This window comes from Macrobrachium nipponense, chromosome 12 (assembly GCF_015104395.2).
Source record: "Macrobrachium nipponense isolate FS-2020 chromosome 12, ASM1510439v2, whole genome shotgun sequence".
Lineage (NCBI taxonomy): Eukaryota > Metazoa > Arthropoda > Malacostraca > Decapoda > Palaemonidae > Macrobrachium > Macrobrachium nipponense.
Window position 1 is genome coordinate 47,798,240 of NC_087205.1, and position 23,368 is coordinate 47,821,607.

The window sequence follows — 23,368 nt, forward strand, 5'->3', positions numbered from 1 at the left end:
ACTCCTGTACTTTGCTCACCTGTATTATCACAATGCAATGTATCTTTGCCAAACATGTATAATTCTCCATCTCTAGTGACCAAGGCTGATGTCCCATTATTACATGCTGCAGTGATAACAAACTGACCATCTAATTTAATCATTTTCTTTGGTTTGACAGGTTTGGGCTGTCGTCGACCCTTACCTGAAAATTCAAGACAATTTCATATTATGTAATAAGGAAATAAACTGTTAAATAAAAACATTCTTATTCTATCAAAAGCTAAATTATGAAAGTAACAACTTTTGCAAAGTAGTGAATCTCTACTTGAAGCAAAAGTAAAAAAAAAATTAACATCAATATAATCAGTCACTTGAATTATATAAAGCAACTAGTAGTACCACCTCAGCTTAATGAACATCAACTTACCAGTCTTTTGTGCTATCAGTGACCTTAACATGATTATTTACTATGCTTCCATTTAGATTTAATAGATTTTTACATTAATCTCTAAAACTGCATGTTAAGTGTCTGTTAGCTGTAATATATCTTGTACAGTACAGATTATTTTAGGTCTGGAATACATATGTAGAACTGCTGTTAGCTGTATTATATCTTGAAAATACTTAAGGGCAGGGTATACAATATGAAATTTTCATTATTAAAATGAAGTTTTATTGTATACTTACCGAACAATTATAGAGCCGTGATTTCCACGAGCGGCAGGATACTAAATTCAAATTTAGCGCGTCGGCGTCGCCAACACTGGTGGTGATGACGTCATCTCCCTCCACTCGCGGGAGAACCAGGTACAACTGCCCAGGTGAATCCAATTCTTTCTGCCCGTCCGTCCACCTAAGGGGAGGAGGGTGGGTATAATCATAATTGTTCGGTAAGTATACAATAAAACTTCATTTTAATAATGAAAATTTCATTTTTATTGTAGTGTCTTACCGAACAATTATAGAGCTGATTACACATTTATGGGAAGGTGGGATTCAGTGGACCACTAGTATTTTTAAATGGTTACATTTATTGCAATACCAGTAAACACTCAAGGTGTCTGTTGTACCTTACCTTGTAAGAGAGCTACAGCAGACTGTTACTGCCTCTGGTCGGTGCTCTTCTTACTATTGTAGAGGAATTGGAATTTGACCAAAGTTAGCCTCTACAGGAGTGGAATCCTTCCGTAGTTCAAGCGAGTCAAGGCTGACTGACGGAGGATAGTAACAACAAAGATTGCCCTTGCCCTGGGCTAAGACCAGAAATTCAATCATACAAAACATTTGTCACCAACACCAGATTTAAAAACATATACCCAACCATTGTAAAATCTGACCTAACAGACTTGTGAGTATCCAGGTACTCAGTACCCCCAGCTTCCCTTGAACTCGACAACCTATTCAAGGTGAAAAGTTAGCATAGAGGTGACGACCCCTGTGCCGTTTCTCCCAACACCATGCCAGAAACCGCCACCGGACCTAACGTTTTACAATTCTCGAAACCGTTTCTATCTCTTTGAGATAATGACTCGCAAAAACCGAATTCGATCTCCAGAACGTGCTCTGAAGAATCGAAGCTAAAGATAAATTCTTTCTGAATGCTAAAGAAGTTGCCACTGCTCTAACCTCGTGAGCTTTAACTCTCAGAACGGAAAGATTGTCGTTCTCGGACTGCGAGTGAGCTTCCCTGATAAGCTCTCTAATAAAGAACGATATAGCATTCTTAGAAAGAGGACGAGAGGGATTTTGAACAGAGGTCCAGAGCTTAGAAGATTGTCCTCTAATACCCTTAGTGGCAAACAGATACTGCTTAATAGCCCTGACTGGACATAAGAGCCTTTCTTCCTCCTCATGTCCAACCAAATCAGATAAGTTCCTTACCACAAAACTCCTCGGCCAAGGATTATAAGGATTCTCATTTTTGGCTAGAAAGGTCAAAGATACCGAAAATACAGCATTGCCTTGAGAGAAACCGACTCTTTTGTCTATAGCGTGCAATTCGCTGACACGCTTAGCAGAAGCTAGTGCAATAAGAAAAAGTGCCTTCTTAGTCAAGTTCCTGAGTGAAGCCGACTTCAAAGGCTCAAACGGTGGCCCCATGAGGAACTTAAGCACCACATCTAAGTTCCAAGTCACTGTATCTTGCGGGAGCTTAGTGGTTTCGAAAGACCTAATGAGGTCCGACAGATCTGAATTGGAGGAAATATCCAAACCTCGATGTCGAAAAACCGAAGAGAGCATGGCTCTATATCCTCTGATCGTCGAAGGAGCCAGTTTCTTAGTTCCTAAGAAATAGAAGAAAATCTGCTATTTCTGTTAAAGAGGTCGCAGAAGTAGAGACTTTAGCACTTCTACACCACTCTCTGAAGATTCTCCACTTCCCTTGATAGAGTTTGTTAGAAGACTCTCTCCTACCACGAGCGATAGCTTCTGCAGCTCTTCTTGAAAATCCTTTCGCTCTGACAAGATTCCGGACAGTCTGAACCCTGTCAGAGCTAGAGCGGACAAGTTTTGGTGGAACCTCTTGAAGTGCGGTTGTTTGAGAAGCCACTTCTCTGGAGGAAGAAGTCTGGGGAAGTCTACTAACAACTGGAGAAGGTCCGGGAACCACTCTTTCCTGGGCCAAAAGGGAGCGATTAACGTTAGTGTTACATTGCTGTGCGACATGAACTTGTTCAGCACCTCTCTTATTAGACCGAACGGAGGGAATGCATTAGCTTCCAGACCCGACCAATCCAACAGCATTGCGTCCACCGACCAAGCTAGAGGATCTGGGACTGGAGAACAAAAGAGAGGAAGACGGTTGTTCCTTGATGTCGCGAACAGGTCTATTGACGGTCGTCCCCAAAGGCGCCAAAGTTTCTGACAAATCTTGTTGTCCAAGTCCACTCCAGAGGTAACACTTGCTGTTGACGACTTAACTCGTCCGCCAGAACGTTCATCTTTCCCGGAACAAATCTCGGGACTAGCTGAACCTTCGCTTCGTTTGACCACAGGAGGAGATCCTTGGCTACTTCGTACAGAGAGAAAGACTGAGTCCCCCCCTATTTCCGCACGTACGAGAGAGCCGTGGAGTTGTCGGAATGCACTGCCACTACTCGACCTTCTACTAAACTCCGAAACTGTCTGAGCCCCAAGAAAATTGCTAACAGTTCCTTTACATTTATGTGGAACTTCTTCTCCTTCTCCGACCAAGCTCCTGAAGTCCGTTGATTCCCAGTAGGGGCTCCCCAACCTGTGTCCGATGCGTCGGAAAAGAACTGTAGGTTCGGGAGGATGGGTCGTAAATCTAACCCTTCTTCCAACCTTGCTCGAGAGAGCCACCACCTTAGGTCCTCTTTTATTTGATCTGTGACAGGAAAGGTAATCGAGTCTGGTTGTGTCTTCCTGCACCAAGAGGCTCTCAGGAAAAACTGCAGAGGTCTCATGTGCAGTCTTCCCAACGTCACAAATTTCTCCACTGACGTCAATTTGCCCAGGAGCCTCATCCACTGATTGGCAGAACTTACCTTTTTGTCCAAGAACTCCTGAACTGTCTCCAGACAGCCTTGAACCCTCTTCGGGGACAGAAAAGCTCGAAAAACTTGAGCATTCAGAATCATCCCCAAATAAAGGATGCTCTGAGATGGAACCAACTGGGACTTCTGTTTGTTGACCAGAATTCCTAACTTTCTGGCAAGATCCAGAGTTGTTCCAAGGTCCTTCATGCACCGACTCTCTGATTCCGACCGGAGAAGCCAATCGTCCAGATAGAGGGAGATTCTTACTCCTAATATGTGCAGCCAGCTTCCTATCGGGGATAGAACCCTGGTGAAAACTTGAGGAGCGGTCGCTAGTCCGAAGCAAAGCGCCCGAAACTGAAACACCTTGCCTTCGAACATGAACCTCAGGTACTTCCGAGATTCGCGATGTATCGGAATGTGAAAATAAGCGTCTTGCATGTCCAGAGAGACCATCCAATCCCCCTGTCTGATGGACTCCAGAACCGACCGAGTGGTCTCCATATGAAATTTTGTTTTCTGGACATGCAAGTTCAGGCGCTCACATCCAAAACCGGCCTCCAGCCCCCTGATGACTTGGGAACTACGAAAAGGCGATTGTAAAAGCCTGGAGGAAAATCCCCTTCTATCTGTTCTATCGCTTCTTTGAGAACAAGCGCTTCCACTTCTGCGGCTAGCGCCAGAAATTTGTCTGAGCCCGGAGAGTATGCCTGGAATGGAATTGGCACAGGTGAGAGCGAGGGAGGTGAAACGAGAGGAATACGATAGCCGAACTTGAGTACTTGCACTACCCAGGCTTCTGCTCCTCTGTTTTCCCATTCCTCACAAAACATAGCCAGCTTGGCTCCCACTGGTGCATGAAGAACCGAGCTTTCATTTGGAAGGTTTGTTAACCTTGGCCGAGGCCTTAGACTGAGGTCGCCAATTCGACTTGGCCGAAAGAAGCGCTTGGGTTTTCTCCCTCGAAAAGGCACTTGGGCCAGAGGAGAAACCGAAGGAACAGTCTCCACAGGAGCTTTAGGTCTCTTAGTATACTGTGCCAGTAAATCCGAAGTAGATTTCTTATCTAGCGCAGACGAAATTGGACAACACTACATCGTCTGGAAAGAGGTTATCTTTCACAAACGGAGCGGAGAAACAATAGAGCAGACTTCTGTTGGGAAGTAACCCTTTTAGAAGCAAAGGAGCACCAAAGTTGCCTATTCTTAAGGGTACCAAAGGCGATGAGCGAAGCTAACTCATCACATCCATCCCTAATGGATTTGTCCGCACAGGACAGAACACCAATCCAATCCTCCGCTAACTCCTGAGAAAGAGAAGGACAATCTTCGATCTTGGCCGCTCTAAAGCGCCAATAGTCCAATCAAGGAAGCTAAAGACTTCCAAAAGTTTAAATTGATTCTTTACAACGTGGTCCAACTCAGGCGCTGTAAAGAAAACTTCGCTGCGGCGAAAGCAGATCTTCTAGAGGAGTCGATTAAACTGGAGAAGTCTCCCTGGGAGGAGGCAGAAACTCCCAGAGAAGGAGCTTCCCCAGTTACATAAAACCTATACCTCTTACGAAGCAACTTAGAGGGAGGGTAAGCAAAAAGAGCCTTCCCTAAGTCTCTTTTCATAGACATCCATTTTTCAGTCTCTTTCAACGAATGTCTAACCGCTTTAGATAGAACAAGTTTTGGGAGGAGAGGGTCTGAAGTTTTCCTCCTCATCAAAAAAGTCGAAGTTGGGGAGCGAGGAGCCGCTTTCTCAAAATAATCTGGATAAGATACCAGAAGAAATCTAAGGAGACGTGAATAACACGAGAGGTGATGAGAATCCTCCTCCTCTACTTCTTCTTCATTCTCCGATACCGCCGAAGAAGTAGACGGAACTACAACCGGATCTGAAGGTTTCGAACCACCCTTGGACACATTCATCCAGTTGGTTAACATCTCTAACTGCTTGCGCAAAGGCGCCAGAGACGAATCAAAAACAGTTAACGTAGGCTTGGAAGAGCCTAAATGTTCAGCAGGAGGCGGAAAAAACTACTTGCGCCTCGCTCTGAGCCGCCGAAATTCGAGGCGAAACAGGCGCATCAGGCGTAACAGACGAAAAAAGCGCCTAAAGAAACACCCTTAGCTGCTAGCTACAGCGCTAAAACCACAATCTCTACTAGTAGATGGAGCCGAAAAAGGCACAGATTGAGGCGCGAACGAGCCGCTAACGGCCGCGGCGCAACCCTACTCTCAGGCTCCTTATACCGCTTGACTGGAGGAGGCGAAGAATCGGCGCCTGAACGTCTCTTTAAGGGACGCGAAACGGGCGAATCTCGCCAAGAGCGCCGCGCGACCGGAGACGAATCGCTTGAATCATTCGAAAGGCGTCTGACCGCAACACCTTTCCAACGCTTAACCGAGCCCTGTTGAAGCGCAACAGGCTCAACAAGAGAGGCGCCTGTCTGTGGGCAAATCCCGATCGACTCCCTTGGACTTCCGGTATGTCTTCTCCCCGGTGCGGGGGAGCTGGACAGTGACCTTTGTCTAGGAGACGTGTCAGGACAGACAGACGCACCCTCAACTACACTCTTACCTGAACCGCTTTCTCCAAAAACGTCTCAACTGAATTACCAAGTTGCAAAACCGTATTCGCTAGTACCGAAAATTTCTGATCTAACCTCGATTCCAGAATGGCAATGGTGTCGGAAGAAACTACACGGGAAGCCGGAGAAGTGGGATTAGTAGGAGGAATAGGAGGTGTAGTTAAAGGAGACATAACAATTTGAGGAGAAACAGAAGGAACAGAAGCATCGCAAGACGAAGCAGAGCTAAGTCTACTTTCCCTAAGCGCTGCTTTTCTAATTCTGTCTTTAGCTAATTTCTCCGAGTATGAACTAAAAAACTTCCATTGAGAATCAGTCCAATCACTACACTCGTTACATGTTCGATCTGCTGAACAAACCTGTCCCCTACACTTAACACATTTAGTGTGAGAATCATATTCTAACTTGGATAATCTAGTTTTACATCCTGAGATGCAAAACCTAACTCCCGACGGACTAGAATCCGACATGGCAACGCCTAAATAAAAAGCAAAATAACAACAACGCCAAAAAAGAGTACTTCACCAATTCCGAAGATCAATTCCACAAGAAAAAAAGCGAAGCAAAGTCATCCAACCGCACCGACCACCGATGTTCACCGGACGCCGGCAGGAAAAGAATTGGATTCACCTGGGCAGTTGTACCTGGTTCTCCCGCGAGTGGAGGGAGATGACGTCATCACCACCAGTGTTGGCGACGCCGACGCGCTAAATTTGAATTTAGTATCCTGCCGCTCGTGGAAATCACGGCTCTATAATTGTTCGGTAAGACACTACAATAAAAATTGTCTTTGTTATGCATCTGAGAGCCAGACTCCTACAGCATTGATTAGTTGGTGTGCTGCTGTAGTTCCTTTTAAGCTATCACACTAAGTCTTCACCTGAGTTAAGAAATTGTCAGCTGAAACATTCATGAAAATTATCAAAATGAAGTAGCAGAGAATCTCAAAAATGAAAAACTGTATGACAACTGTATGAATAGGGCCTCATGAAGGACTGAACTTCAATGCATGATCCTATCAAGGAAAACTGCAATCTCTCACTGTTTAGACATGTGGTTTTTAAGTGTGTGCCATGGTATCCTGGTATATCCAATAATTCCATTAAAATCTTGAATTCAGTGCGCTGATGTGCAGTATATATCATAGGGAATGAATAGTACGTAATCATTATAGTTCAACTGAAAGTAAATTTATGGTATATAACATAGTATGTAAAATTACAATGGACTTGTCAATAACATAAGCTAATGGGTATTTAAGTACCATGTTATGAATAACCATTTTAGAGGTACCATAAGAACCATTGTAATATAAAGGGTTGGCTTAAAATGTTAATATCTTGCTTCCTCTCATTTTTTCCTTTCCAGATTTGCTATACTGATATAAAAGCAAGGAGCACTGTATCACATCATCTGCTACAATGTTAGCAATAGAAAAAAATTATCAGCTGAAAAATGCTGGACCAGCCCTTGGCTAGAAATTCCAGCACAGAGGCTGAAATAGACCTATATTATCCAGGTCCTGTGGTAGTTATATGCCAGGAAAAGATTAAAAATAAAAATTCAAAACCTTTAGCTATCATTTCTGGTCAAAGTGAAGGCATTTGTGCAAGTGACAAAAAGCTACACACTTGCAATACAGTACATTCTTACTGAATGCTACAAGAGAGTACGGTTAAACCTCGGTTTTTGTACATCTCTTTTCATACATTTCTGTTTTTGTACACTTTTTCCTACAAAATTTTGTCTTGGTTATGGTAAGTCTCCTTGGTTTTCATACACTCAAAAACGCTCCATCCAGGGACCAGTGTGTGACCAGGCCCACGTATGAAGCACCTATACAAAGCATTCTGTTTTCTCTTGTGACCCATTCATGCTTTGTTTCTTACTGAACAAGCATCTCCACGCTCGTAGTTCACATCACCACGCGTGTTTGTTCTCTTTTGCACCAATTTCGCCGTAAAAACTCATTGCAAAGTAGCCATCAATACGGCCAAAGAAAGTAGCAAGTGCCACCCCTTCAATGAAAAAGGCCAGAATTACGATAAAACTCACGAAAGAACTTGTAGTGAAGTATGAAAGTGGTGCACAGACGTGTCGACAATCAGCTCTATCCTAGCAAAGATAGATGAAATCAAGGCAACTGATGTTGCGAAAGGGGTCACGTCATTATCTAAACAGAGATCGCAACTATAGTCAAATCAAAATGTCGTGGCAGATGACAGGAAGTGTCATCAGAATGCTTCGCATTTGAATCTAAAAGTTTAGGGCTTTCTTCCTTGTAGACAAAGGGGAAAATCTCATTGGTTTATTAGTAAAGCCGGATTTAAGTTCTGTGCTGGATGGTGCGAGACCAATCTCTCACCCACACTTTTGTTTCATATTTTTTTCCCTTATTATAAATTACTATAAGTAGTTTACATCTATAATATTGGTAGCTTCACACGCCCAATCATAAACTCTCGTCACATTGCTCAAGGGCCCATTGTTTACCTTTTCTCTTGCAAAGTAATTGTGAATGTTGTATACAAGTGACCTGGCTGAAGACACAGAGAACACGTCTCCCAGTTTCTTCCGCTCTTTCCATGGCTGAAGCAGGAAGAACACGTCTGCGAGTAAGTTCTTTACAGGGCGAGATGAGTGAATGACAACATACTACATATACAAAACACTGTTATATATACACAAAGATGAAAGACCAAATGAATTTTATAGCTTTACAATGTGTTGAATCCTGATCATGCAAGCTGGAAATTCAATCCTTTAAAGACATGACCCCAGTACCAGATAAAATATTTCAGTAAGATCAACTTGGGTTGTTCTGTGATAGGTAATGCAATTAAAATATTATAAAAGGTTATCTCTTATCAAATCTCTACATCTGTATGCTGTAAAGGGTTAACCATACCTTGTCTTGGTCTCATTTGTTCTTAATGATTTGCCTGCGTGTGTGTGTGTGTGTGTGTTTAATAATAATCACAGATGTTGTAATAATGCTATAATGTCAAGTCATGTGTGTGTACTAATAATTCCTTTTCAGTCTATATGCACACACACAAACACACACGCAAAGGTTACTCGAGGTTGCATTTAGAAGAAATGAAAAAAATCCGGGATAAATACGAAGCCAACACTCCATCTGTGCGCTTAATCCGCCTTTACTGCTGAGGTTTTAGGTTTAAGTAGGTCGCTTTCCTTATCGGTAAAATTACCAAAATGTTCTTAAGGGGGGCCGGCCGGCTAATGCCCTTTTTTAAGGACAGGACTCTGATATTCATACCACTTAATAAGGTGACTTGGGACATCTCCAAACCGCATATGATTTTTGCCTCTGACCTTCGGTTTTGTGACGCCAGGGCGATTTATCCCGAAAATTAACCATTTTTCAAATTCTATCTCCTCCCTGATATTTAATATTAAGACCTGGGATTACTACCATATATAGACCTGATGTAGACCTCCAATCGAATGAAGAGTTTTTTTTCTAAAAGTCATTTTTTTGCTAGATATGAATTTTTCAATATGGTCAAAAAATAAACCCTATAAATCAGGAGAAAAAAATTTATTAAAAAAATACGAAACAAAAATTGGAAAAAAGGGCTCTATTTTATTGTTCTATATTGTCTTTCTGAGTTATATACCAAATTCCAATGTTATAGCTTTAAAACTAAGTGAGAAGATAGATTTTGAAGTTCAATAAGTATAGTTTTGAGATACGGGTGTTCAAAGTTTTCCTTTGTATTTCTATAAAGACAATATTAATAAATAATGATTATTATGAATGTATATTTGTTTTTTGTGTATAATAAACTCCAAAACTATTTTATTTATCTTTACATACTCTGGACACCCACATGTACTGTACAGTAAATTATATAGTACTATACTGCATGAATATAATTTTACTTATTGCGCCGTTGTGGGATTACGGTGCCTCTGACTGGTCTAGAGTTTCGAAAGAAGGTGTGCGGCGGCCGTAGGCTTTAAAATCGTCTCAGCGTCGAAAATCGCTTGGCGTCGGTGGCCAGGAACGGAACCCCTGCCGCTAACCGAGGGCCGCCTGTAATTTTTCCTCTTTGGCATGATTGAAATTCTTGCCCGAAACAAAGATAAACAAACGTAATTGCAAGAGAATGTCAAGAGGTGAAACTCGAAGGCGTACATTTTTTTTACAAAGACAATTTAATAAATCATGATTATTATGAATTTCATATTCCATTTTGGGTATTAAAAAACCAAAACTTTGTTACTTATCATAAATGAAGATCTCTTTGCTCAAAGATCATAGCCTTAGGCACAGTGTGACGTGTGCTGTCAAGCAAGACGGGGGCGTTACTAAGCAACCCTCCCCTCTCTCTTCACTAACTACGCATATATTATGATATTCTGTAATAATACTTGAGCGATTTTTCTTTGTCTGTATATTAGCGAGATGTTTCCCTTGTCTTTTCCTCATTGGCATGATGAAATTCTTGCCGAAACATACATAAACATACGTGAAAGCAGGTGAATGTCAGACGTGATATGGAACGTGTAGACTACTTGACGTCTGTGATCGCACTAAATCAGGAGGACTGGACTTGATAGCTTGAGCCTGAAGTCTCCTTCTCGACTCGGGGAATGTCTACAGATGCCATTTCTCCCAATTTCTTTGACAATAATTATCAAAATTTACGATAATAGAAGAAATGTTGCATTTTCTTGTACGGATCAATGTTTTAGGCTTATTGAGTTACGTTAACTAATTACCCTGTAACTACGAAAGTAAGAGGAATTTTGACGAAATATTTCGTATGCGTATTCTCAATTGCCATATGAAGCTCCATGAATTTTTTCATGACTGCATTTTTCGCCCTATACCTCCACATATAGAGGTTCCGGCCGGCCCCCTTAACTGCGAACGATATAACCCGGGAGAAACCTCGTCACCCACCACAATATTTTGGTTTGACTATAGTGAACGATGCTGAAAAGCTGTTGTTGGCGTGGATCAACAAAAAACAGTTAGTGGGGGATAGTGTGTTTGCAGCAATCATTTGTGAGAAAGTTAGGATGTTGCATGTTGATTTAAGTAAGAAAATGCCAACTACTGATGCCCTTGGTGATTTCAAGGCCAGCAGAGGCTGGTTTGAAAAATTCATAAAATGTACGGACATCCATAGTGTCGTACGGTATGAGGACGCTGTGACTTCAGATACATATGCTGCTGAAAAAGACATTCAGGAATTCAAGGAGTACCTTGAGGCTGAAGGATTCCTCCCACAACAGGTCTTCAATTGTGATGAGAAAGGCCTGTTCTGGAAAAAAAAAATGCCAAAACATACCTACATCACACAGGAAGAAAGTTCATTGCCAGGGCACAAGCCTATGAAGGATAGGCTAACACTCTTGGCCTGTGGGAACATCAGTGGGGATTTCAAAGTCAAGCCCCTACTTGTGTATCAATCTGAAATTCCCCGAGTGTTCAAGAAAAACTATGTGATCAAGAATAAAATGGGTCACAAAGCAAATTTTCTTGAGTGGATCATATAAATGTTTGGCCCAAGTGTGAAAACGAAACTCAACCAAAATCAATTTCCCCTCAAGTACCTCCTGGTAATGGACAATGCTCCTGCGCATCCTCCTAGCTTGGAAGACCAGATGTTGGTGAATTTAAATTCATCACTGTTAAGTTCTAGCCCCCTAATATGCTGCAATCCGTGTCTCTAACGTATAATGACAACGCTTTGTATCATTTTAGGCAGATATTGAAAAGACGTCAGAAACAAATGTCTCTGGACAGTTTTGATAAAATACATAGAGAAGTAATCAGAGAAAGGTTCATTATACCTGAAGCCCCTCTGGAGGGGGATCCCCCTTCCAAACAGTAATCTCTCCTCCTCCCTTTCCCTTCCTCTCTGTCTTCCATAAAGGTAAAACACATGTTAAATGTTCATTATTCATTTATATTCATTTCTCATTGTTTTCTGTATGTAAAACTGTTTATTCCTTATAAAATGCATTTTTTTTAATGATTTGGGATGTCTGGAACACATTAATACTATTTACATTATTCCTTATTGGAACTATTGCTTCAGTTTTCAAATATTTTGGATATCGTAGGAGGTTCTGGAACAGATTATGTACGAAAAACGAGGTACCACTGTATCTTACTTTTGGGCACATTGTAAAAATATCATGAAAATATTTTTTTATAATATGAAATTTAATAAAATATACTTACCAAGTATATTTATTAAATATATACTTGGTATATATATGGGAGCTCACAAACAACAAGCCAATGGCGTCATTCTTATTTATTGCCGCTAAGTCCATGAAAATCAGAGAGAGGGGGGCAGGCTCTGATTTAGAACTTACAGTGCCCGCAAAAATATTTATATATTAAGAAATTTTGGATGAAAAAATAAAATTAGTATTATTTTTATTTAATGTAACTTTCATGTGCTTTAGTTTACTTTGCATTATACACTTAATATGTGGTCATGTTCCTTTCATTCTTGATTACCACCTGTAGTCGCCTAGCCATCAAATTTGTGAGGTTGGAGAAGTAGGTGATCCAAAACTTCCCCAGTGCCTCCTTCAGGTCCTGGATATTGGTCGGTCAGTTTTTCCTATTTCATTTTATTCCAGACATTCTCAATCGGATTCAAGTCTGGGGAATTGCCTCACCACTCTAAAACACTAATATTGTTGTCCACAAAGAACTTTTTCAGAGCTTTTGACCTGTGGGCTGGGACACCATCATGCATAAAAAAAGTCACTCATGATTACCCCACATCACCAACATGCGATAGTACTTCAAAACATCAATATAATTACTGCCATTCATTGTTAAATTCTTGGGAAGAAAGCACAGTCCACCAGTGCCCTTATTTTCACTAAAAGCATCCCAAAACCACAACACTGCCATGGTGCTTCACTGTTTTCACTGTGTACTGGGGTCATAACAAGATACATTACTCGCATGATGGACGATGTTGGAGCCACCCCTGACCAACCTGAAGGTGCTTTCATATCTAAACATCATTTTCTGCCACTGCTCAGATGTCCAGTGCTTGTATTTATTACAGAAATTAAGCCATTTCTTCTTCATTGCTACAGTTAGCGAGGGCTTCTTGGAGTCATAACAACTAGGCATTTTAAGGTCCTTCTGCAGGCAGTATTGAATAGTCCATATAGACCTTCTTCAGGAGTTCAGGGTGCTTTTTCTTGATGGCTATGGCAGTTATAGAAAGATTTGCTAATACTTCTCTATTCATAATTATGTTAGTAGAAACAGACGTCTTCTTTGGGACCCCAGAGCCAGGTTTTCTGGGTGATGCAGTGCAGGGGCTTTATATAGCAGCTTTCTTGATGTTGGAAATTACCATCCTAGTAACTTTCAGGTCTGCGGCTACACACATCACAGACATGCCTTGTTCTAATAGGGTGAGGTCACAGCTTTTCTCTTCCATTGAAAGCTTAGTTCGACCCATTCTGACCATTTGCAATGAAGTTACTATAGGGCAGCAAAGTTTGTGGAAAAGTGAAAACTGTGGCATTTACCATTGACATAAATTAGCTTCTCCCTCAACGAGCGTGGGTGGCTCGCTGAAGGCTGTAGGGTTGGCAGAGCAGCGAGAAAGTCTGACAACTGCATCAAGAGAAGTTAAGTGCCAGTAACTTTTCCTATTGCGGGGACTACGTTAAAACTATACAAATTTTCTCTTGTACAGATTTTTTTTGCAGTAAAAATATATAGCTTTTTTTTGGGGGGGAGGGGGGCACTTTCTTAGTAAGTATATTTATAAAATTTCATTTTGTTATAAAAATATCATTTTCATAAAAGTAACTTATCAAGTAATTATTTAGCTGAATCTCACATTGCTAGGGGGAGTGGGATGAATGGACTAAACTAACTCAGTGCATTAAAGGAATGTTATTATTGAACTGGAGGAATAGCTATCACTGGCTCAATATTTGTCACTCGCTTACCTAGTAAGAGAACTACAGCAGAAGATGCTGCCTCTGATGGTGCTCATCTTCACCTGTGGTGGTGCAGCAGTGAGCCAGGAGTCACCTCTACATCAGTGAAAGTCTTGCAATGGGGGATATGCCTGACTGCTGACAAGACTTAAGATAAAATATTCATGCTCTTGTCCTGGCCACAGTACCATAACAACAAGACTAAAGAGTAAACCTGTCACCATTCTTCTGCTTAGATGTATCAAAGGGATTCAGTATTCAGTAGGTCATTAAGATCTTGCTTCGCAGCGAGATCCAGATGATGATGCTTAAACACAGAGGAAAGCATGGTCCAGTAATCTTTAATCATGTTAGATGAAAGGTTCTTAGAGGTCCTTAAGTACAGGAGAAAATCGGCGATCTGTGCTGCAGATGTCTCAAAAGACAAGATGCATCTGAAGCCATCTATAGAAGACTGGTAGATGTTGCTAGTAGACTGGCATTTGCACCTTGCAATAGCTTCCACAACTGGTCTTAAAAATCCCTTCTCTATGAAGTTTCCTGACAGGCTGAAGCCTGTCAGAGCGAGCGTGGACAACCCTTGGTGGTACCTCCTGAAGTGAGGTTGTCTGAGTAGCCACGGTCTTTGGGGAGGCAGTTGCGGGAAGCCTACCAAAAGATGAAGAAGGTCTGGGAACCATTCCTTTGTGGTCCAGAACGGAGCTACAAGAGTCATTGAGATGTTGTTGTGGGTCACAAACTCATTCAGAACTTCCCTGATAAAACTGAAGGGAGGGAATGCGTAGAGGTCCAGGCCCGACCAATCAATCAGTAGTGCATCTGTTGCCCACGCTTGAGGGTCCAAGCTGAAGAGCAGAAGAGAGGAAGGCGGTTGTTCCTTGACGTTTCGAGTAAGTCTACGAGGGGTCCACCCCACAATCTCCACAGGTCGGAGCACATCCTGTACAGCCAAGCGTGATGAGAGAGAGAGAGAGAGAGAGAGAGAGAGAGAGAGAGAGAGAGAGAGAGAGAGAGAGAGAGAGAGAGAGAGAGAGAGAGAGAGAGAGAAACTTGATCAACTGAATGCAGTTTGCAACTCTCTTTGGAGACAAAATCCTGAGAAGACTGATGACCAACCAAATAAGGTCCCCCCACAGTGACAAAACATAAACCATAATCCACTTATCTCCAAACTTCCATTTGGGATAAAACATCAATAGCCTATCGATGGTACTCACTGTGTACAATAAATGAAGAAATCTCAGAAATGTGTCTGTAACCTCCATCAAAGAAGGACTTATGAATTAATATCTTACAGATTATGGTTGAAAAATTTTCCAAGATTAAAGTTAATTATTATTAAAGTTGAAAAACTTCAACATAACTAAAAATTTTTACCAATAAAACACTGATCATTTTTAACATTGTCTCGTTCTAAAATATACTATGATGATAATAATAATAATAATACAATAACCCTTATGTGCTATTAGTACATACCAATGACAATAAAATATGATATTGTAATGATACAATTAAGTTTGTTCATACTTACCTGGCAGATATATATATAGCTGATAATTCCGACGACCGACAGAATTTAAAACTTACGACACACGTAGTGGGAGTCAGGTGGTTAGTACCCATTCCCGCCGCTGGGAGGCGGGTATCAGGAACCATTCCCATTTTCTATTCATAATTTTTATTTCCACTGTCTCCTGAGGGGAGGTGGGCGGGTAATTAATTATATATATCTGCCAGGTAAGTATGAACAAACTTAATTGTATCATTACAATATCATTTTGTTCATGCAACTTACCTGTCAGATATATATATAGCCGAATCCCACCTTTGGTGGTGGGAGAGACAGAATAGAGGATTTAGGAAACACATATATGCAGATATTTGATACCTTGGTTCCTTACCTGTTAGCATAGCTGGCTTTGTGATTACTGCCACGTAAGTCTGCTTGTGCTACTAGAGTTGCCAGCAAGGTAGAGACCTATGAAGCTGGTGCACTCCAGATGATCTGTCAACAGGGGCGAGACCACGACGTGACTAGACCATGGACCATACTAATGAGGGCAACGAGACAAAAATACAACCACCTGGCTTAGTTTACCAAAGGTATCCCACTTAACTAAGCTAATGGAAGGGAGACCCGCCCCAGGCGGTCACCCCACAACCATAAAACACAAGTTAAAAAACCCCCCTAATCCCTAAAGGATAGGATGAGTGTTACCTCCTGCCCCCAAAACAGTATCTGCAGCAATGTATGGTCCGAGGGAGAAGCAATTTTCGTATGTCACTTTCACCTCCCGCAGGTAGTGTGAAGCGAACACCGAATTGCTTCTCCAAAATGTGGCATTCAAAATATCTTTGAGTGCCATATTTTTGTGAAAAGCTACCGAAGTAGCAATAGCTCTCACCTCGTGAGCTTTCACTTTCAGAAGCTTCAAATCACTATCACTGCACTTATCATGAGCTTCTTTAATCGTACTTCTGATGAAGAACGCCAGTGCGTTTTTCGACATAGGAAGATCAGGTCCTCACTGAACACCACAAATTGTCAGACGAACCTCTGCAAGCTTTAGTTCTCTGCAGATAGAACTTTAAAGCCCTGACAGGACACAGGAATCTCTCACGTTCATTTCCCACTATCTCTGACAACCCTTTGATTTCAAAGGTCCTCGGCCACGGGTTGGAAGGATTCTCGTTCTTTGCTAAGAACGCAGGACTTAAAGAACAAATCGCATTATTGTCCGAAAACCCAATCTGCTTGCTAATGGCCTGGATTTCGCTAACCCTCTTCGCCGTCGCCAGAGCGGTTAGGAAGATTGTTTTCTTCGTCAGATTCCTCAGAGAAACTGAATGAAGCGGTTCAAAGTGACTTGACATCAAAAACTTGAGCACCACATCCAAGTTCCACGAGGGTACTTTAGGCTGGATGACCTTCTTAGTCTTGAAAGATCTAATGAGATCATGAAGGTCTTTATTAGTCAAATCGAGTCCTCTGTGCCTGAAGACTACAGAAAGCACGCTCCTGTAGCCTTTAATAGTTGGAACAGCTAACTTCACTTCCTCTCTCAGATAAAGAAGGAAGTCAGCTATCTGGCTCACAGAGGTTGTGGTGGAGGAAATGCCCTTCTTCCTACACCAGGATCTGAAGACAGCCCACTTCGATTGGTACAGAGCGATTGAGGAGGGCCTTCTTGCTGTGGCAATCGCCTTCGCCACAGGTCTTGAAAAACCCCTCGCTCTGGCCAACTTCTTGATAGTCTGAACGCAGTCAGACTCAGAGCGGGGAGGTTTTTGTGGTACCTCTCGAAGTGGGGCTGTCTGAGTAGATCTTTCCTTAAGGGCAGAGTCCTCGGAAAGTCTACCAGGAAGGACATCACCTCTGTGAACCAGTCGGCTGCTGGCCAGAAGGGGGCGATGAGTGTCATCCTCGCTCCTTCCGATGCCGCGAACTTCCTCATCACTTCCCCGAGGATCTTGAGCGGGGGAAAAGCGTATATGTCTAGACCCGACCAACTCCAAAGTAGGGCGTCTACTGTGACTGCTCCCGGGTCCAGAACTGGGGAGCAATACAGCTGAAGTCTTTTCGTCCTGGAAGTTGCGAAGACATCCACCTGCGGACAACCCCACAGGTTCCACAGCGACTGGCAAACCTCTTGGTGAAGGGTCCACTCTGTCGGCAAAAGCTGTCCTCGTCGACTGAGAAGGTCCGCTCGAACATTCTGTACTCCCGACACGAACCTTGTCAGGATAGTGACGTCTTGCACTTTCACCCATAAAAGGAGTTCCTTTGCGATGGCAAACAGAGAAGGCGAGTGAGTTCCCCCTTGATTTCTTAGGTAAGCCAGTGCTGTGGCGTTGTCCGAGTTGATCTGAATGACTTTGCCGGATATTTCCTCCTGGAAAAACCTGAGCGCCAGGTAAATCGCTGACAGCTCTTTCAGATTGATGTGCCAGGGCACTTGTTCCCCTCTCCAGGTGCCCGACACTTCTTTCCCTCCTAGTGTTGCTCCCCAACCCGTGGACGACGCGTCGGAAAACAACACTAGGTCGGGGTTCCGAAGTTTGAGAGAGAGCCCTTCTGCGAGCTTCCGTGGATCTGACCACCAACTTAGGTGATCCTTCACCTCTCTCGTTAAACACAAGATCGCCTCCAGATCTTGTTTGTTCTTCCAATTGTTGGCTAGGAAGAATTGAAGAGGTCTGAGGTGCAGCCTTCCCAGAGAAACAAACTTCTCCAGTGAGGAAATGGTCCCCAGCAAACTCATCCATTCCCTCACCGAGCATGTTTCCTTCCCCAGAAAGGTCGCCACTTTTTCCAAGCATTGAAGTTGTCGCCCCTGGGACGGAAAAGCCCGAAAAGCCACTGAGTCCATCTGAATCCCCAGATAGACTAAGGATTGAGAAGGAGTCAAATGCGACTTTTCGAGGTTTACCAGAAGCCCCAGGGACTTCGCTAACGACATGGTCGTGTGCAGGTCCTCCAGACACCGGTCTCGCGATGAAGCTCGAATAAGCCAGTCGTCTAGGTAGAGAGAGATCATTATATTCTCCAGATGAAGCAGCCTTGCCACGTTCTTCATCAGAATGGTGAAAACCATCGGCGCTGTGGTCAGACCGAAGCAAAGTGCCCTGAATGGGAATACCTTCCCCTTCAGGACAAATCGCAGGTATTTCCTTGATTGGGGATGGATGGGGACGTGAAAATACGCGTCTTGGAGGTCTAGTGAGACCATCCAATCCCCCGGTCTCAAAGCTGACAGCACAGATTGAGGCGTCTCCATCTTGAATTTCTTCTTTATGACGAAGAGGTTTAAGCTGCTGACATCGAGGACGGGTCGCCACCCCCCCGAATGTTTCGGCACTAGGAACAGACGGTTGTAAAAGCCTGGAGATTCCAGGTCGAAGACCTGTTCCACCGCTTGCTTCTTGATCATTTGTTCTAGCAGATCGAAAAGCACTTTCTGTTTCTCTCCTCGATAAGAGGGAGACAAATCCTTTGGTGTTGAGGATAGCGGGGGTGACTTCAAGAACGGAATCCTGTATCCCTTCCTCACAATATCTAGCGACCAAGGGTCGGCATCTCTCTCTTCCCAGGCTTTCGCGAACAGAAGGAAGCCTGGGCTCCTTACCGGCGTCTGAAGGACTTCCAAATCACTTCCTACTCTTTGACGGAGCAGGGGTTTTCCCTCTGGAAGAGCCTCTTCCTCGAGAGGCTGTTTTCGAGGAAGATCCAGTACGAAAGGGCTTCGGTTTCTTGGTAAAAGAAACGCCAGAAGAGGAAGCAGCTGCTGGTCTTCTAGAAGACTGAGCCAGAAGATCTTGCGTTGCCTTCTCCTGAAGGCTCGATGCTATGTCCTTAACCATAGTCTGGGGGAAGAGATGGTCTGAAAACGGAGCGAAGAGCAAGTCCGCCTTTTGCGCTGGAGAGACGGATTTGGCTGTGAAGTTACAGAAGAGTGCTCTCTTCTTGAGAATCCCCGAGCTAAAGTGAGTAGCCAACTCCTCAGAACCATCCCTGACGGCCTTGTCCATACAAGAAAGTACACTGGACAGCTCCCCCAGACTAATAGTATCAGAACTCCTTGACCTGGCATCCAAAACTCCAAGACACCAGTCGAGAAAGTTGAAGACCTCTAGAGTCCTGAAGAGGCCTTTTAGATGGAAGTCGAACTCGTTATGGGTCCAAGTGACTTTTGATGAAGACAGAAGGGCTCTTCTGGAAGCGTCCACGATGCTCCCGAAATCACCCTGAGCAGAGGCTGGTAGTTTAACACCTACGTCCTCTCCCGTCTCGTACCCCACATGCCTCCTTTACCGCAGAGTCTTGATGGCGGTAAAGCCAAAGAGACTTTCCTGACGCTTTTCTTTCCTCTTCTCCATCCACTCATGGACTTTCCGGAACGCTTGCTTCGTGGAAAGCGACTTCTTCATTTTAACGAACCCCGATGCCTTCGATGCTTTAAAAGAAGAAAATTGAGAAGGGGGAGTACGAGGGGCTTCCGGTTGGAAAGTTTCTCCAAACTCCGACTGTAGAAGACGCATCAAAACTTTATAGTCCGATGAGACAGGAGCTGGCTGCTGCTCTTCCTCTGCTTCGACTAAATCATCGCTAACTCCTTCCTCAGAAACTGGAGAAGTTGGAGGTAATCCTGAAGAAAAATGACGAACAGGTAGGGTTCCTTCTTCCACCTGAACTTGCGTTGGTGAGGAACTGGCGTCCACCAGCGCGCACTTGGCGTCCGAAGCCACACGTTTGGCGCCGACAGGTGCGCGCTCGACATCTACTAATACACGCCTGGCGTCCACTGGCGCACACCGAGCGTCCACTAGTGCACGCTTGGCGTCCACTGGCGCGCGCCGAGCGGCCGCCGTCCACTGGTGCACGTTTATCAACAACAGGTGCGCGTTTGGCGGCAACGGAAGCGCGCTCAGCGTCCACAGCTCGCTTACGAACATTCGAAGACTTGCGAGCGGGAGATATCTCATCCTGAGAGCGAGAAACAAACTTCTCACCTCCTCTAGAGAGCTGCTGGGGAGCAGAACGAAACTATAGAGGGGAGACTCGAACGAAGAGAGAGGCGAGCCAGAAGAAAGAGAAGGTTTTGACTTCTTCACAGGAAGCTTCTTGTCCTTTCTACGACGCGGAAGAGACTCTCTAGAAGCAAGAACGTCCTGAAGTTGTTGCTGCAGTGACTGAAGCATCCTCTTGGTTGGCGAAACTTCCTGCTCTGGGGAGGGACTGATCCTGTGAGCAGGAGAGCGGCGAGGGGACGCCTCCCTCCTCCTCCCAGGCACGGCCTCCTCCCGAGCTCTAGAGCGACTGTATCGCTCGCACGAACTACCTGAATCCAGGTCCGAAGACTCTCTACGCCTTTTCTGCGGTGGAAAAGCAGCGAACGCACTGTCAGGAGAAGATCGCAGATCCGGAGAACTAGGACGTGAAGCGTCACCAACACGCGCCGTCCTTTTCAGCGGACGGGAAGCACCGTGAGAACTCCACCCTTTACGTGAGGATGAAGCCTCCGATGACGAAAAACACTCCTTGAGGAGACGTGCACGCGCACGCTCCCACCCTGGCAGTCTGGGGATTTTCATCAGTAACTGCCGAAGGGCACGCCAGATCGGTGGGGGTTCCTTGTAACCCTCCTTCGGCTTTCGACATGGCTCCCTCCCCGGGTCCTGGGAGTCAAGCAGAGGTCCAGGCCTAGAGGTGAAACGAGGCCGATCTGACGCACCCTCCACTACACAAGGGGTATCACTGCACTTCTGCACATCACTTTTGCTCTCAAGAGCCAACACTTTCGATTCTAAATTTCGAATAGACTCCAAAATTAAGGACAAAGTATTACTCTCTACTGACACTGCTTCAGGGCCCGGAGGCAACACTACAGGGTTAGGAGCATTAACAGAAGGAGGGTTAACAGGAGAAACATTAATTTCTTGCACACCTGAAACACTCCTGGAGGAAGACCTCCTTAACCTATCCTTTTCAAGTTTCCTAAGATAGGTCTCATACGCCTTCCACTCAGAATCTGTTAATCTTTCGCACTCCTTGCAACGGCTTTCATACACACATTCATGCTCCCTGCAACCCTTACATACCGTATGTGGGTCTACTGAAGCTTTCAGTAGCCTACCTCTACAATCAGTCCTAGAGCAAAATCTAGCGCTAGCTGTACTAGACCCTGACATATTATCCAAGAGAAATCCAAACCAAAATCAAATCAATCCACTAATAACGTGTGCCTAGCCACCGATCCAAGTCAATTAATCCAAAAAAGAACCAAAAGGGATACTCAGATTGCCAAAAGTTTCCAAATCCAGACGGAGGTGCTGTAAACAGATGTTCACAACACCGGCGACAGAAAAATTATGAATAGAAAATGGGAATGGTTCCTGATACCCGCCTCCCAGCGGCGGGAATGGGTACTAACCACCTGACTCCCACTACGTGTGTCGTAAGTTTTAAATTCTGTCGGTCGTCGGAATTATCAGCTATATATATATCTGACAGGTAAGTTGCATGAACAAAATGAAAATTATACTCACTAGCATCGCCATCTTCCCCACGTCGAGCTGTCCCCACAAAAAATGCTGCTCCCTCATCTGATACAAGAACAGCATGTTGTCCTTCATGTCCAACAGCTACATGTATAATACGTGGCGATTTTGTGATACTAAGTTCAGGCCATTTGTTTGGAGATGTGCTACTTGTACTTGGTCCTGCAGCACAACCACTAACTCCAACACTGCTATTACCTGGTCCTGAGCAACCTGAAGCACCTGCTGAGAGACCACTGCTGGCTGCCCCTGTCTGTACAATACTTGCATTGCTACTTCCTTGCTTCATACCAACAGAAGAAGCTTTGCCACTGTAATGTATCTGTTAGGATAACGAGTCTACTATGAATAACACAAAACAATAATGACAAGAAAATTACCTCCAAAAATTACTGATTAAGAAACTTTTAACTTTTGATATTTAAAAAACTAGAAAGTATTTTAATTACATACTAGGTAGTATCTAAACTCAAAGATATGCACACATGGCCTAAAAAGAGACAAGCTAATTAACCAGTTTTCTTCTAGTATTCTCTCAGAGCATCTTGAGCATTCGTTAAGCACCTTATATAATGTACGTACGGCTTACATATCACACCAAACTTACTCTGCCTGCTGAGGTCCTCACAAGAGTAAACTCCTTCCCAGATACAACCATTAAAACATCCTCATCTATCCCTGTAGACAGGGTAGCCTGTTGTTCTTGCCCACCAAAAACCTTTGGAAAAATTGGAAGAAAATTTTTAAAAATCCTTCAATTACAAAGTACAACAAATTAAATTTTAATGATTGCAACCCAAGTTTCATGATTCTAATAAAAAAAAAACTAACATCTTCCCCATGCAATTACATATTTTGTAATCAACAATCAAATACCAAAGAGGAATTAAGACCACTCAACTATAGAAAGGCTCAAATGAAAACAAAAAATCTCCCAGCATAAAAAAAAAAATCCTCCAAATACTTGCTGGTTTGCTGTGAAACATGGCTTTTGTCAAAGAAAGCAGCAGAAACTATTTTCCTGAGTAGCTTATAAATTCCACACTGATAAATACCCTGTACCAATGATGTTACAAAGTCAGGAAAATCTGAGTTATTATTTGGAAACAATGGAAGTTGATGTAATTTATTAGCAAAGTGCCAAAGCAGGCCACTGGAAAAAGAGTTAATGTGGCAAGAGTTGGAGAATTTTTTTACTTCCTCACCACACTTCTTAAAATATTCGACCCCTGATATTCATTTAACTGGCAAGGGCAAGAAGAGGCAGATTTCTTTTCAA

At 43.5% G+C, this 23,368-nt stretch overlaps 1 protein-coding gene across 11 annotated transcripts in view; it reads right to left on the reverse strand.

The window, feature by feature from the left end:
• Positions 1 to 23,368, reverse strand: part of LOC135224515 (E3 ubiquitin-protein ligase MYCBP2-like) — a 1,655,355-nt gene that overhangs the window by 1,145,697 nt on the left and 486,290 nt on the right. For all 11 annotated transcript variants that reach the window (XM_064263565.1, XM_064263560.1, XM_064263570.1 and 8 more), the window contains 3 exons: positions 22,697 to 22,807; positions 22,078 to 22,411; positions 20 to 184 (listed from right to left, as the gene is read on the reverse strand). In XM_064263565.1, coding sequence (XP_064119635.1) covers positions 20 to 184; positions 22,078 to 22,411; positions 22,697 to 22,807 — 610 coding nt within the window. The remainder of the gene's footprint in view (positions 1 to 19; positions 185 to 22,077; positions 22,412 to 22,696; positions 22,808 to 23,368) is intronic.